Source organism: Oreochromis niloticus, linkage group LG17, assembly GCF_001858045.2.
Source record: "Oreochromis niloticus isolate F11D_XX linkage group LG17, O_niloticus_UMD_NMBU, whole genome shotgun sequence".
NCBI lineage: Eukaryota > Metazoa > Chordata > Actinopteri > Cichliformes > Cichlidae > Oreochromis > Oreochromis niloticus.
In genome coordinates, this window is record NC_031981.2 from 23,184,749 (window position 1) to 23,200,694 (window position 15,946).

General features: G+C 46.2%; 4 protein-coding genes across 5 annotated transcripts; 2 read left to right on the forward strand and 2 right to left on the reverse strand.

Moving 5' to 3' along the window:
• Positions 1 to 18: 18 nt before the first annotated feature.
• On the reverse strand, positions 19 to 3,277 carry gcc1 (GRIP and coiled-coil domain containing 1). 2 transcript variants are annotated; one of them, XM_003448816.5, is made up of 4 exons: positions 3,047 to 3,277; positions 2,466 to 2,871; positions 1,686 to 2,339; positions 19 to 1,539 (listed from the first exon to the last, which is right to left on the reverse strand). In XM_003448816.5, the coding sequence occupies exons 2-4, from the start codon at positions 2,829 to 2,831 to the stop codon at positions 280 to 282; spliced, it is 2,280 nt and encodes a 759-aa protein (XP_003448864.1). In that variant the 5' UTR covers positions 2,832 to 2,871; positions 3,047 to 3,277; the 3' UTR covers positions 19 to 279. The 2 variants fall into 2 exon arrangements, with proteins under 2 accessions (XP_003448864.1, XP_005475754.1); XM_005475697.4 differs by having other exon boundaries at positions 2,466 to 2,917.
• Positions 3,278 to 3,939: 662 nt separating this feature from the next.
• LOC100708985 (ADP-ribosylation factor 4) lies at positions 3,940 to 8,008 on the forward strand. Its single transcript, XM_003448751.5, has 6 exons — positions 3,940 to 4,194; positions 4,719 to 4,799; positions 5,496 to 5,605; positions 6,478 to 6,549; positions 6,641 to 6,766; positions 7,441 to 8,008. The coding sequence occupies exons 1-6, from the start codon at positions 4,128 to 4,130 to the stop codon at positions 7,525 to 7,527; spliced, it is 543 nt and encodes a 180-aa protein (XP_003448799.3). The 5' UTR covers positions 3,940 to 4,127; the 3' UTR covers positions 7,528 to 8,008.
• Positions 8,009 to 11,333: 3,325 nt separating this feature from the next.
• On the reverse strand, positions 11,334 to 13,173 carry lamtor4 (late endosomal/lysosomal adaptor, MAPK and MTOR activator 4). The gene is made up of 4 exons (XM_003448753.5): positions 13,065 to 13,173; positions 12,277 to 12,360; positions 11,785 to 11,902; positions 11,334 to 11,517 (listed from the first exon to the last, which is right to left on the reverse strand). Exons 1-4 carry the CDS (start codon positions 13,065 to 13,067, stop codon positions 11,420 to 11,422), a joined length of 303 nt encoding a protein of 100 aa, XP_003448801.1. The 5' UTR covers positions 13,068 to 13,173; the 3' UTR covers positions 11,334 to 11,419.
• Positions 13,174 to 13,439: 266 nt separating this feature from the next.
• On the forward strand, positions 13,440 to 15,359 carry atp6v1f (ATPase H+ transporting V1 subunit F). The gene is made up of 2 exons (XM_003448752.5): positions 13,440 to 13,675; positions 14,951 to 15,359. The coding sequence occupies exons 1-2, from the start codon at positions 13,518 to 13,520 to the stop codon at positions 15,150 to 15,152; spliced, it is 360 nt and encodes a 119-aa protein (XP_003448800.1). The 5' UTR covers positions 13,440 to 13,517; the 3' UTR covers positions 15,153 to 15,359.
• Positions 15,360 to 15,946: the final 587 nt, after the last annotated feature.

Below are 15,946 nucleotides of genomic sequence, written 5' to 3' on the forward strand. Positions count from 1 at the left end.
TGACGCTCGGACACAGACTGAAGCAGGAAAAATATTTTAATCTGAATCAAAAATATACATCAGCTGATTGACCAGCGAAGGTCACATGTTAACGTGTTTGTAGTGTTTGAAGTCACATGACGCTCAGAGAGCAGCAAACCGTCAGAGAAACACCAGGAAGATGAAAAACACAGATGCCCTCAAGCGCAGCACGAAGCCACGCCTTCACTGGCTCAGATGCCCAGGTGTTCTTCCTGCACCTTCCTTCTTGCTGCAGAAGTGTTTTCTTCCTCAGGTACTCTACCTGCGTCCCATCCACCAGGTGCTGCCCTGCAGCCTCATGACATCATGCTTCTCCTGCGGGCTGAAGTGCAGGATGGTGAGAATGGCAGTGAGTGTCTGCTGGCGCCCGTTGGCGTCATGCAACGTCAGAAACCGGTACACAACATTCTTCAGGTACTCCATGTTGGCGCCCTCGCGGCTCTGGTCCCGGATCAGTTTTTCGAGGCGGTCACGCAGGGCTGCCACCTCCTCATCATGATGCTCTGCGTTTGCAATGAGTCGTTCCTGCAGCTGGCGCGTGTCCTCCTCCAGTCGGTTCTTCTGCCGCCGCAGCGCGCCCACCTCCACCTCCTTACGTGCGAGCTGCTCAGCGTACAGCAGCAGTGTTGACTCATTGGGTGTGGCCTGCCGCAGCGCCTGGCTGATCGCGTCGGTCTCTGTGTCGGGGCCATTCTCTTGAGGGTTGGTGGGTGTGTTGTCAACACGGTTGGACCAGCTGAGTGTGGCGGCAGCAGCCCGCAGCCTCTCCAGCTCGCGGTCCTTCTCATCCAGCAACGCCATGGTGCGCTCACGCTGCTTGTGAAGCTCTGCCTCCAGTCGCAACAGTTCGTCACGGTGGAGTGCCTCCAGACGCTCCGCCTCCTGCCGGTGTGCCTGCTGCAGCGACACTGCCTGCTGCTGGCGCTCATCAAGCTGCTGGCGGTGGTGGGCCTCGGCCTCGTCACTCTGCACACGCAGGTTTATGTACTTCTCACGCAGCTCGGCGAGCTGGTCGCGGACTTCCTCCAGTTCCCGCGCCTGGCAGCCATCTTTGGTGTTCTTGTTCTTCAGAACCACCTGCGCACGCACCTTGTAGCGCTCAAACTCATCCCTCAGCTGCCGCAGCTCCTGCTGATAAGCGAGGGCTGCCGCCGCCGCATCTGAACCCGGCTCCACCTCCAAGTCCTGGATGTTCTGGTCGGGGTTCCTCTGAGCCGCAAGGAGCAGCAGCTTCTTCACCTTCTGCAGCTTCTCCCGCAGCGCCCCCACGTCCAGTTGCTCATCTGGCCCGAGGTCAGAGGTCGCCCGGCTGGAGGCAGCGATGGCGAGTGTTTTGTTCTCCGTGTCGAGCTGCAGCACGCGATCACGGAGCCTCTGTGCTGCCTGCTGGTCACGCTGCCTTGCCTTCTCACACGAGCCCAGCAGCTCTGACAGCTCCGATACACGCTGCTCCAGGACCGCCACCCGGGCCTCAGCCAACTGAGCACGCTCATGAGCACGCTCTTCTGCATCGCAAACCTGCAACACGAACACAGAGATGACCTCACTTCCTGTTCTAGTTTACCTGGTCTGTTAGAGCTTCAGCTGTTTAATGTGGTTAAACCAGATTCCCTAGGACCTGTTTTATTGGGACTTTGTTTAGTGGGACCTGGTTCTGGGCTCACCTTGCGGGTCTCAAGCTGGACCTGCTCCTGGACCTGGTTCTTCAGCTTGTTCAATTCTTGCTGCAGCTCGTCCACTCTGGGGTCGGGTATTCGTTGCTCCTCCTCGGCGGCCTGCAGCCTCCGCCTCAGCTCGTCTCTCTCTTCCTTGACTTGGTTCAGGAGAGCCTCGGACTCCGCCCCCCGGTCCACGGCCTGTGAAGTCACAAGCAGGGCGGTGCTGGCATCCTGGAGGTGGAGCTCGGCGTCCTGGCGGAGGTCTCGCTCGGCCTGGAGGAGCCTCTGTAGCTCGCGGAGCTGCTGAGCGTGGTCCCCCTGCTCCTGCTCGCGCTCGTGCTGCTGCGTAATGATGCGAGCGCGACTTTCAGCGAGCTGCTGCTGCAGGTTGTGCAGTTCTGCCTCGTGCTGTGTTGTCATGGAGACCAGACGTTCCTGCAGCTCTTCAACTTCCTGTTTCAGCTGCCGCTTGTCTGCCTGGAAGCTCGCCTCCATTCGCGACTTCTCCTGCGTCACCGTGGCCAGCGAGCTTGTGAGCGTGCTCAGTTGGCTCTTCAACTGGGCGACTCTACGGTCTGCCTCCATGCCGGGAGGGGGCGTAGCCTGCTGCTGTTCTGTCCCCACGCTGCCACTCTCAGAGCTGCCATCGGGTTCAGATCCCTGCAGAACAAACATGGAGTCAGAGAATAAGACATGACATTATCAGAGCGTTATGGTGATGATGATGATGTCATCAAGTTCTGACTGTGTTCTGGTGATTTAAGTTCAGTTGTCAAAGTAACGTACCACCAGCCTTCCTCCCAGTTCTGCCTGGTCCTCCTCACTCTGGTCGCCTCTTGTAGTCTCGCTGGCCATGTCCAGAGACGCCGCCATATCCACGCTGTCCTCGCTGTGCAGCGAGCAGCCATCCTCGGTGAGCTCCGGTGTGGCGGTGGCCGAACCCTTCTGGGTCAGGTCCAGGTCCTGGGTCACGCTTAGGACCTTAAGGCTGGCCTCCAGCGCCTCTTTCTCCTTCAGGAGGCTCTTGTAGGCCCGGACCACATCCCTAAAGCGGGTCTGGTACTGGATCAGCTGCTTCTTCTGGGACTCCACCGTGTCCAGCAGCTCCTTCCTGCTCGGACCGCCACCAAAGCTCATCCCGAACTTCTCCATGACCTCGTCCAGGTCTGACCAGGTCTGTCCAGGTGAGCCTCTGATCACAGACACCAGAACATGAACAGAACCTTAGCATTGACTTCCTGTTAGAGGGGAAACAGAGAACAGCTGTTCAGATCACTCATCGATCAATTATCGATGGATGGTTTCTGTGAAGCTGAAACTTTGTGCTGGAACACAAAAGAAGAAGGAGGAGTAAAACAGTTTCTCACCTCTTTCTCTTTCTCAGTGTTTGTTTCTCCCTTTGACTGATTTTTCCGCCGCTTTGATCGTCTCTCCTCACACTGCGCCGACAAACCGGTTCGATGTGGATCACAAACTCGCAACCTGTCCGTCACAGGTGGTCAATAATCGACCCAATCGATGAGTGAAATCCGACTCAAAGCTTCATCTGTCAACAGGCGCCATGTTGGACCGAACCGGAAGTGACTGAGACGGAGGAGGCGGGAGTTTACTACTTTGTTCACGGACGTCAGGAAAATGCACAATAGGATGATTTTTTTTTTTTTTAGCTGATTTAAATTAAAAACTCACTGATTTAAATTAAATAAACAGCCAAACACAGCCAATAAAGCATATGTATATATATATATATATTATTATTAATATGTTTAACATTTCTGAAAGCAATACAGTATTTTGAATTGATTGTTTATTGGGAGAAAAACATTTTTTTCTTATTTTGTACAAATTTTAGAAATAAACTATTAGATTAAAAAATAATTTTATTAGAAATTAATTTTAACTTTGTTGGTTGATGATTGATTGAAAATATTTTCATGATTCCGTTCATTAAATTCTGTTCTTCCGTTCTTCAATAGAAAACGCTTTATTATTCTACACACATATATGTTTTTAGCACTGTCACAGAAGCAGTACGTGTGTATTTCACTTTGTTATGTTCTGTTGTATAATGACGTGAACATAGTGACATATATACATATAAATTAAACGTATTAATATAAATGGCTGTCCCGGAGCCGAGAGTGTTCCTCGCAGCCCATGAACTTCACTTCATGCGCAGAGCTCGAATGTACGGTGTTTGAGCGGACAGTGAACGCCGCGGTGTTTGCTATGCTGTTAATAAAGTTGTTGTTTTTTTTAAAGCGCAGCAGTGACGTCATTTGTTCCGCGTTGGCCTGGACGTGGCACCGAGAGGAGCTGCGCCCTCAGTTCGCTCTGCTCCGCTCCGCTCCGCTCCGCGCCTTCTCGGCTCCATTCCGCTGCTGCTCCCGGACCTCCGGCTCTACCCGCCGTCAGTGTGTGACCTGCCACCGCCTCCTCTCCGCAGCCATGGGCCTCACAATCTCGTCGCTGTTCTCCAGACTGTTCGGGAAGAAACAGATGAGGATCCTGATGGGTAAGCGGGGGCTAGGCTAACGAGCTAACGGGCTAACCGGCCGGGCTCCGGGGCGGCTGCAAGCGGCTCCGCGGGCTCACCAGCACCACACACCGTCTCATTTTACCAGGAACCCGCTCACCGAGTCCTGCGGACCGCGGGCCCGATCTTCCCGTGCAGGGAGAGGCAAAAGTCCGGCTCGGAGAAGCAAGAGGCTGTTAGCTCGGAGCTAACGGAAGGAAGCAGGCTGATAACAGTCCGTTAAACCGAGTTAAATTGGGGTCTAAACGGGGGTTAAACTGGGTTAAGATGTTTTAATCTGGGGTTAAACCTAAAACTGTACCGGTGTCATCTTATTAAGTCCATAAAAACCATTAAACCCGGTTTGATCTGAGCTTTAAACCAGCAGCTGGACTCTGATCTAGGTTTAAGTAATCTCAGATTAGTCTTTATTCACTGTATGAGGTTTAAGTAATCTCGGGTTAAACTTGAACCACTGTGAGACATTTAATTAATCTGGGATTAATCTTTGATGTGTGTTTCAGTCGGTTTGGACGCTGCTGGAAAAACTACGATCCTGTACAAACTGAAGCTCGGAGAGATCGTCACCACCATCCCCACCATCGGTACGTCATCAGGACTCAGGGACCAAATGAGGTCATGTGATCAATAATCAGCCGACTGTGTAGTCAGGTGGTTTGAACGTGGTATTGATCAGATCTGATCGGTTTGAGTGAGGATTCCCCAGGCGTGCTGGCACTTGCACTATTTTCTTTAAACTTCTCCTGCGTCTGCGTCTACAGGTCAAGTGACCTTTTAGAATAAGAGTCACCTGTTAGTTTGAATAAATAAGGTACCAAAACAAGAAACATAAATGATGAAAGTGCAGACACACACTTACAATGGTGAAAACAAACGTTTAAAGCAGGTAAATACAAGCTAAACTTATACACACCACCAGCGTTTACACAGCTATAGATATGGAACCATTAAAACTACAATCATGGAGAAATGAAACATCAACGTTTATAGTCAAGTCATCCTCAGTCTTATAGTTTCAGTTTACACAGGTGTCTCCTCTGTGCAGGTATTTCAGTGCTACTGCTTCACTCTAACTTTATATACTGTTACAGTCACTGTTGTACTGTGATATTTATTGTTGGTTCCCAGCGGGCTGATGGGATGTGTAGTTTCCTGTCAGTGATTCTGTTTCCTGTGACTTGGAATGTTTGAAGGTCATTAAAAGCTGTTTTTTTTTTTTTTTTTTAAATTTGACAAAGAGTCACCTGTTCACAACTCTGTGTGTGTGGTTGTGTGTTCAGGCTTTAACGTGGAGACAGTCGAGTACAAGAACATCTGCTTCACAGTTTGGGATGTTGGCGGTCAGGACAAGATCCGACCTCTGTGGAGACACTACTTCCAGAACACACAGGTACAGAAGCAGAACTCTCAGGTGCAGGCAGGTGTGGGACTTTTCTCTCTCTGAGGAACGAGATGTTCAGGTTGATCTGGTTCAGTTATGTTTACCTGGGCATTCATGAGAAGTTTTCTTCTGTGACCCCTCACTGATCTGATCTGTCCTGAGATATTCATCTATAGTAAAATCCTCATTTATATCCTCTATCTGATCATATCTTTATATCCATAAAGCTCTTCTTTAGCAATAAGTAACATAGAATAGAGTAGAATAGAATAGCATAATTTATCAGAACAGTTAGTGCATATTTGAATGAAGTTTCAGTGGATTTGCTGTCCATTGAAATAATTCTATATAAAACAATCTAAAAGTATAAAATACATAGAAGAATGTCAAACGTGTGTACAAATAGAAGTGACATTTATGTGTATATGCATGCTAGTAAAAGAAATGTTTTATTGAACAGTAATAAAGCAGCAAAACAACCCAGTGTACAACATCATCCTCATTCCAGATGTTCCGGCTTAAATATATAATCAGTAAAAAGTCTGGGAACTGCTTCAGAAACGTTTTGAAGCATAAATATTTTTTTTTAATCGAACTTTCAGTAAGAAAAGCAACTGAACTTAAATAAACAATTTCTTCAGTGCTGTGAGAACGTCAGGTTTGTGTTTCCACAGCTTTACAGAGGTGCTGCAGGAAAATCAACAAAGTCAAACATGAGTCCTAACACGGCTGCATTCCCCCTCAGAAACACCTGAGGAGCTTATTTTAGATCCCTGACTCTGCAGCACAACACACACAGCACAGACTTTCACTGTGGGCAGGATCCATTAATCACTGTATTGATGTATTAATTGTATCGATGACTGATGTATTGATCACAGGGTCTGATCTTCGTGGTGGACAGTAATGACAGGGAGCGAGTCGCCGAGTCGGCGGAGGAGCTCTCTAAGATGGTCGGTCCCTTTGATCACTTTACAGTTACGCATCATTAGACTCATGATCGTCATGGTAACCACTGACTGTATGTCACATGACTCTGTGCAGGTCCAGGAGGACGAGCTGAAGGACGCGGTACTTCTAGTGTTCGCCAACAAACAGGATCTCCCGAACGCCATGGGTGTCAGCGAGCTCACCGACAAGCTGGGTCTGCACAGCCTGCGCAGCAGAACCGTAAGGATCAATAACCCATCCGCACTGATCAGTACTACAGACTGAGTTCTGTTTCTCATGTTTCCCTCCATGGTTTATTGACTGATGATCTAAGTTCTCAGCTGTTTTTCTTGCTCAGTTCTGTAATTGTGAAATCAATAATCAGTCAATCAGTATACAAAACAGGAGACAGTGGGGTGACCTCAAATGAGCCCACAGCATTGGTCTGGGGGTGGAGCTCTGAGCACATCAGCCAACCCAATATCGCGACAAAGCTTCATGTTGAAGCTGCAGTAATCTGCACTACCAGCAGGAGGAAATGATATATTTAAAGCCAAGATGTGGGTAGTGAGCAAAATAATTCCATTAATCATCAGAATCGATTAAGTTGGGTGGCTGATATGGATGTACATGTAAAAGTGTTAATAATGTCTTTGTAATCGCGAGTATTTTCATGTTGGCTTGAAATAAAATATCTCCCTCTGCTGGTAATCTGTGATGTCAGTGCCAGTGGGTGGAACCCTTGGGTTTTAATTTTATAGTTGCATCCTAATTGGTTGTTAGAAAATCCACTCAGGGGTCTTGATGTCACTGTCCACAAACTTATGGAGCTAAATCTGTTTAGACAGTTAAACTCACTTGTGTGTGCTCCCTGTACCTGCCCACTCACCTGTGATGATCTGTGTGTGTTTCAGTGGCACGTGCAGGCCACCTGTGCGACGCAGGGCACAGGTCTGTACGAGGGACTGGACTGGCTGTCCAATGAGCTCTCGAAGCGTTAAACCACCTGACAGGAAGTAGAAAGCAGACTGATTTCAGCCGCTGATGTCACCGTGTACAGATGAGGAAGAGGAGGAGGAGGAGCGTGTCATCGCTCCATGTTTCTTTCTTTTTTTTCTCTTTTTTTTTTTTTTTTTTTTTTTTTAAATTATACCTGTGTGTCTGTAGGAGGAAGTGATGTCATGGACTCTGAGCTCACCTTCATTTCCCATCATCCTCTTCTTCTGTTTTTCAGGTGTTTGTTAGATCTTCTTTCTTTTAAGCCGCATGTTTTAACTCAGATTCATGTGACAGGAGGAGGGGCGGGGCTTACGGCAGGTGACGGTCACCTGGGCGTTGGGGGCGGGAATTATGGCAGGTGATGGTCACCTGGTCGTGCGAAGACTCATTCCATAGAGCCAAGTATGGCAGCCTCGTCATTCCTTATCAAAGTGAAGAAGAAACTGAGACCATGATGCAATAAAGGTTTTTTTTTTCTTCTCACCTGTGTGTTCTGCTTTCTGTTTGAGAAACTTTATTCAGCGTTAACTGTGCGATGAGATGTTTGCATAGGCCTGAAGATCTCCTGCTGACCTCTGACCCACCAATCAGATATTGGATTTAACTTTATGGGCTACTGGACAGATTTACTAAGTGGCGCAAATGATTTGGACTTTGCGTTTCCAGGATGTTCTGTTTATATTTATTTATCATTTAAATATGAAGATGCAGCCGCTTCACTTAAGTAAAAAAAAAAAAAAAATCAGCTGCGAGTGGAACGGCTCAAAGACCGAGAGGAGGGAGTGCCGCAGGCCTGCAAACCAAAATAATCCAGTGTGAGCTCTTGAGCATTAAGTGTGCTGCTAGAGACGTGAAGGAATCTGACCGTTCATGAAGGACGTTTGTCACAGCCTGTTGTCATTTATGTGACCGCCATAAAACAACAGAACACAGCAAAGTAAGCTAGGTGTTTTGTAGTCCATCGGACATCTGGCGTCACACCATTAACCTCCTAGGACCTGGCGTCCACATATGTGGACATCACATTTTGGGTTGTCTAGACCAAAATACTAAATTTTGCTCTACGAGGGCCTGATATCCACTTACGAGGACATTATACTCAGGGATGCACATAAGTGGTCCGCAGGTGCGCATTCGCTGTCAAAAGACGCACACCAGATAAGTTGCAACGCGCGTTTGTGTAAATATAAAAGGCACTGTTTTTGTCCTCTAGAGTGGGATTTTCGCGGCATATTCTGCACCACATCTCTGTGCGTTCATCATTTGTTTGAAGCCAGCTCACCTCCTGCAACCACTTTTCCGAGAATACGCGCTTCTTTTGCGGTTCGGACTCCATCTGACATTTCTTTGGAGGTGGAGGAACACCAAAGTAATTGCTTAAAGGAGTTTGCTTCTTCGACATCTTTAAGAGTTCTAAACAAATGTCTGTCCTCCTCCAGAAAATCTTATGTACGCAAACGCGCGTTGCAACTTCTTATCTGGTGCACGTCTTTTACTTTGACAGCGAATGCGCACCTGTGGACCACTTATGTGCACCCCTGGTTATACTGACACTGTTCTATCAAAATTTAAAGTGAATGTCCTCATATGTAGATCTCATTTTTCTCAGAAACAAAAATCAGGTAAAAAAAATAAATCCCGTAATTCTTTGTTTTTACATTCATCAGGTCGCAATCAGCCCAAATAGCAAAGAGAAATTAAAAATGCACGCCATGAAAAAGTTCAGGTCTTAGGAGGTTAAGGAGAGTCGAGTGTGAGGCTGTCTTCAGTGAATGGCTCGACTCTTCCTAAGTTTTCAGCAGTCCTAACCACCTCGGTGAGGTGAAGGAAAATGGGTCAGGAATAGGAGACAGGAGGAACTTTTGGAATGCACCCCTGGTCTTGGTGTCTGAAGAGCACCTGGATTAAAATGGAGGTGGAGCTCAGACGTTTACCCTCAAGTCCAAAAAGTTTTGTTTAACCTTTCTCCCCTCCTCGGGCATCTTTGTTCATTTCATTTTTTCCAACTACTTCTTCTTCTTCTTTTTTTTTTTTTTTGATTTGCTGATCGTTGTGTCTGTGTTATAGCTTGTGGCATGAACTTTTGCAGGAAATCTTTTGAGTCAATTTTTTTTTATAATCGAGCGTCTTTAACTCTCACATGTCATCCATACTTTTAATGCATTGTGCACCTTTTTGACATCTTTGTGTCAAAATGTACACAAAATTTACACGCACAAAATCTGCCATAAAATCCTCATAGAGCAATAATTTTTCTGCTTTTTTTCATAAATCACTAAATCAACATAAGCGTTTTTCAAAATGATCAAACATTAAATTATTTTCAGGACTTTAACCCTTTAAATGCCAGTTTAAACAGCTGAGTATTTTTGAAAAAATTCACAGAAAACTAAATATTTTCCATATGATAAATAGTATTGGGATGGGACATGTTAAAGATCATATGGAATCAGCTGTGTTAGATCAAAGACACATATAAAACCTGCAGGACACCGGCCCCCAAGCCCTGGAGTTGCCCTCCCCTGTCTTGGAGGGATGTATCTTTGCAGAGGTGCTTCACGATAAACATGGCCTCCTGCCTTTACTGTATTCAAAAACAAAAACTCTTGTTAGCATGTTTATGCACATGCTGCAGGACCTGCACATCCTCACCCACACACGCATCCATAACACACAAAGCCTGGATATTTCATATATTGTTTATCTTTTGTTGCTGAATTTTTTAATGTTGGTGCAGTTTGCATAAGAAATGTTTCCATTGATGAATCAGATGTTGATTTCCATATAAATTACTCTTGGGGTCCCCTGGTGGTCACATGGCTTCATGTCATAACTGGCAAAAATACAAGAATGTCATGCTTTGGCCTACAGCGGGAAAATGGTTGAATCTGGTATAGTAAAAATGTCAAAAATCACTACTTTTCTTTAAAATTAAAAGATGACACTACAGAATGCATGCTTTAAAACTGCAGTGGCAGGGAGATTCAAAAATGTGGTTTCAGTGGTAGTGAAGGGCATGTTTGTATCCTGTCCTGTCGGGCAGCTTTTGCAATCAGAATTATGATGTGATGGCTCGCTGGTGTCCAACACATTTTGCTTTTGCAAAAATAACTCTATAGAATCTAATAGACTCCTCCTTCATGTGAATCTTTTATTTATCCATTTGTGTTTGTGTTATTTCAGGTATTACATTATATATGGAATAGTATGACGTGCCTGAGTGAGTGTGAGAATACCGGTGTCTTTGTCACAAATGTATAATGAGGGTGGGAAACTGCAGCGATGCCCAGAGGCAGACAGATGGAACCAGGACAACCGCACCATCCGCAGCCCCCAAGTGTACCAAAGACCTGAGGCCACACATCTCGGTGACATCTGCGCACCCATCCCAGCAGGAGAAGGAGGGAGGCCCCAGATGGGGTGACAGCCCAAGAGGACCAGAGGCAGTGGGCAGTCGACCCTGCTAGAGGCTGACCACCCTGGTAAGAGTTGAGAGGATGGCCCCAGGCGCCCAGGACCACCCGGCCCCCAGCCAAACCGAGCCACCAAGGGAGCGGGCCAATGACCACGACTAGAACATTCAGCCACGTTTCCGCGAAAGCAGAACATATGTTACTGTATGAGGACTTTATGGCAGACTTTGTGTGTTTACATTTTTGTACACGAAGGTGTTGAAAGGGTGCAAAATTGGAGGAGGGCACAAAGGTTAAATCATGTTTTCAGGTTTTTAGGGTCTGCTCACAGCAGGTCCTACAGGTGGGATCCTCCGCATTCACACCTTCACAGTTCCACTCGATCAGACCAAAGGTTTCATGTTCAAAAACTTTTATTTCACACAAACTTTAAACATCAAAAACATCATCGTCATGGCAACTCTGTACTCCAGCTGAGCTCCTACACACTGATTGGCTCTTGCTGGTTGTGCTGACGTTTGACCACAAAGACCTTCTGACCAGAGACCGTCACTGTGTACACAAAGTCGTCCAGGATCACTGCAGACACACACACACACACACACACACACACACAGGTTAGTCCACCTGAAGTCACAGGGTTCCACCTGAGCTTTGTATGCCATCATGCAACATGAACAACGTGCTCATCAAATACATGAAAATGTTGCCGATGATGCGCCAGGTTTGAATCATGTGACAGTGATGACATCATTAACAGGTCTGAGAAAAACAAAGCAAAACACCCGAGTCATGTTTGTTTTTACTGTAGCTGATGAAGTGAGAGTGCAGGTGTGTTTGTGATACCTGACATGCGTTTGAAGGGTGGATCAGCTGATCCTGATAACCTGAAGCGACTCGCTGTTCGAACCATCTGCATCATGACACCTGCTGTGTGCTCGTCATTCTCCAGCTCACCTGCAGACTGATCAGTAATCAATAATCAATCACTTTGATCCTCTTCTGATCAATAGACTTAACTCGACTCTTTAATCTATTTTAATAATCTGATGATCCTTATTTCACCCTGTTTATAGCACTTTAATAATCCAGAATAATCTGACCAAAGACCAGAGTTCAGCTCGCAGTATCAAATGTGAATTCATTTTAACCTGTAGGAATGTTAAATGAGCTTAAATCTAAATGGAGTCTGGTCTCTGTGTGACCAAACTAGCCTGAGCACCAGCGTCCATGCAGAAATCCCCTTATTTAACAATGAGTGCGGTTAAATAAAGACCAAACTGCATTCATAAAGAACTTCTTTGTGAACTGAACATCTGAAAGCTCAGAGAGACTCACGGCCAGGACACCGTCCTCACTGATGACCAGGTACCCGAGCTGGTCCGGGATCCGCTCCAGACCCGCAGTGAGCGCCGCTGTGGCCTGAAAAGAGGACGACATCATCAGGATAACATCATGAAGCTAAAAGGAAGTGATGTTTGATGACTCATTGGTTCACTGATAAATGAAAATCAGCAGGGCAAGAAGCGCGTTTCCTCAGGTCGAAGCTTCAGAGACTCGCTAAACAGCCTTAGATCATTTGTCCAGTAACAATTCTGGATCTTCATCAGGTACGACCTGTGGTCCTCAGGAGCCAATGGGGTTACCCCTTTAAAGATGGTTTCTTGGTTACCATGGTTACATTCGTCCTGCATACATGACACACACTCCCTGTTTCACAGGAACACAGGTTAGACCCCAGGGCGCAGGTAAACCCGCTTTGAATGTCACTCCCCCTCCTCTCTGTTTGTACCACTCCCTTCCTGCAGAGGGGCGCTGTTGCTGTCCCACAGGTATTTGCATTGAGCCCGATTATCAGTGATTATAACTCTGAAGAGAGCCCCAAGCTTCACCCTTGGAGCGCTCTGGGTTTCATTTTTTGAAGGGAAGCATTTCCGCGTGTTTATCCTCCTTGTTCACAGAGAGGCTAACAGGAAGCTAACAGCGTTAGTGAACGGCACACAGCGGACAGTCCGAGATCCGTGAACGCCTCACCGAGGCACTGAACGCTGAATTAAAAACAAAACAAAAAAACCCCATAAACAACCCCCCCAAAAACGAGAATCAAAGTAAAACTTTAAACTCACCATCTTCGTCTTCTTCTGCTTCTACAGCCCGCAGCTGCGCATTTCCGTCTTTATCACAGAGCCTCACGTGACTGCTGAGGCCTTCATGTCCTGTCGGACAAAAGAGCCAGACACAGACACTCACGCACAGTGCGGGACTGACGATCTGTGCTTGTCCCGATTATCAAAGCAAATACGAATAAACGTTTGTGACATTTTAGGAATGTTTGGATTAATACCGAGGACGTTGCTGTCTAAACATGACCTCATTGTTGCCATTCCGATAAAGATGAAAATAAAATAAAACACACACACAAAGGAAGTTTGATCAAATAAATGAGTGATCGTTTATAGTTTGTTAATTTCTATAGGGGGCGCTATATTGAAGCGGAAGTGCGGGTCAGCTGATCCCTCACATGACCTGTCCCGTGAAGCTGAGTGTTTCTCTCCGGGAATCTCACCTGCATCTCCGTGATGGCCGGCCGCGGGAAACTGATCGCCGTGATCGGAGACGAGGACACGTGCACGGGCTTCTTGCTCGGCGGGATCGGAGAACTGAACAAGAACCGGAAACCGAACTTCCTGGTGGTGGAGAAGGAGACAAGCATCACCGAGATCGAGGAGACTTTCAAGTAAGATGGACTCCACACGCACACACACACACACACACACACACACACACCAAAATGTGTTAAAAAATCAGCCCATTTAACGCTCATTTCACGTGTTTCTGTCAGTGTCAACTGACCGAAGGTGTCGGTGGTCCTCGTGGGTCAAAAGTCAGATCGGTTTTATAATAATTCGGACAGCACCAGCCTGGAACCGTATTAACCCCTCGATGACTTCAAAAACACTGGCTGTAGGACAGGAGGCCGGCTGCGTTTTTGATGAAAATGCGAATGGACTCTGGTGTATTTGGGCCCAGTCTGTAACTACATCCAGCATCCTGAGTTTTCAGCCCTTAGATGATCGTCTGATAGAGTGTAATGGATTGATCAGCCGATCAATATATTAATCCAGCTCTCAGTTAATCTTCATGAAATGAACTTAACCTGTTAAACGCCGTAAAATTAGAAAAGACTTCAGTCTGTTCCTGTTTCTGTGGATGCCTAAACCTGACTTCAAAAATCAGTGTATCTTAAAAGTTATTCAGTCTTTCTGACTTCATTAAAACTACACATAAAAAATCGCGATCTTTGTAAATGTAGCATGTTAGCTCTCACACCGGACTCTATTGAAGAACCAGAGCTTTTTATTAAATCTGTGTGTATGAAATCAGCATTTGCAATGAGGGATATAATATTAGCACAAATTTAAATACTTTACAATAATTATGATATTTTATAATATATAATCTTTTATGATCGCTTAACACATTTTTTTCCTTTTGCTTAATTGTTGACTTGCATTTATAAGTTAGTTTCAGAGAAGTTGGTCTGGTGCTTTGGGGTTGTATTCCTGAAATTTAACTTAATGGCCTCATGTGCTGTGTGACACACACCAGACTCCATTCAAAAATCAGCTGATTTAAATGATCACTGTTGAGTTTGGAAATGTTTTTGATATCTTGAAACAGACCAGCTCTTACAGTGATGATCAGGAATCCCTGTGTTCTCTGCTGTCATTGAACTCATCTGTTAATATCCTTTACATCTAAGCCACCATTAGAGACTGGTGATGTTAAATTGACAATAATTTGAATGGTGTCTGACTTCCTGTGTTAAGCTCAGCAGTAACAAACAGACCAGAGAGAAATGTTAGTCCTCTGAGACTCTCAGAAACACCACGCCTTCATTTACTTCCTGTTACACCTCCGCTGGTTCTTCTGGGGTTCTGAGGATGTTAAATTGTGACTGGACTTTGGCGTGGCAGACTAACGGGGCTATTCTTTTTCTTTTCCTCTGCAGGAGCTTCCTGGCGCGTAATGACATTGGTATCATCCTGATAAATCAGTTCATCGCTGAGATGATCCGGCACGCCATTGACGCCCACATGCAGTCAATCCCGGCCGTGCTGGAGATCCCGTCCAAAGAGCACCCGTACGATGCGTCCAAGGACTCCATCCTGCGCCGTGCCAAGGGCATGTTCTCTGCCGAAGACTTCCGATAGACAGCGAGCCGATGCGGTTCACAGATTTGTCCCGATGTGTTTGTGCTGTGATGTTTACTTTTATTTCCAGGAAGTGATGTATGCCCATGTGATCGTTTTTAGACCAATCCTGCTTGAGTCATGTGACCTGCCCCTCCTCCTAGGTGTTTGTTCCAGATGTGTTAACTTATAAACGTGAACAGATGTGCAAATAAATGAATAAATAAACTTGTTGTTTAAAGTTTTTTTGGTTTAATCTGCACACACGCATGACGAGGTCACGGCTACTTCTTCTTTCCAGCCTGAGGTGTGATGAGCTTTAAGGTTTAAACACGAGCAGAAATGGGCAGTGTCAGTCAGCAGCAGATGAACTCCTCACAGCGCCATCCGGAATTCTGTGTATTCTTGTCCTCCTTGTGTGTTTGTGGAGGTCCTTCAGGAACTTTCAGGACACCTTGGCCTAAACACCAGGATCCATGAACCCACCACTCAGAACATCTGTGAGCTGCAACAGGGGTCACGACCTGACTAACTTACACAAAGGCCAGAGGTCATTCAAGAACTTGAGGATAAAGTTTGCTTGGTCTGAGCTTAATGAAGCTAACAGGAAGTCTTTGATGGGATTTTCATAATAAAGCTCCCTGTGTGGAGTTTAAATTATGAGGCGTGTTTCTTCTTTGTTGGTGTCGCTCAGTGGAGGTATCATAGGGTGGCGGTCAGCTAATTCTGACCACAAAACAAAATCCACCTGAGCCTCGCAATGGAGGAGGAGAAATGAGCTAATCAGCAGACAGGTGTGAGTAAGTCAGATGTTT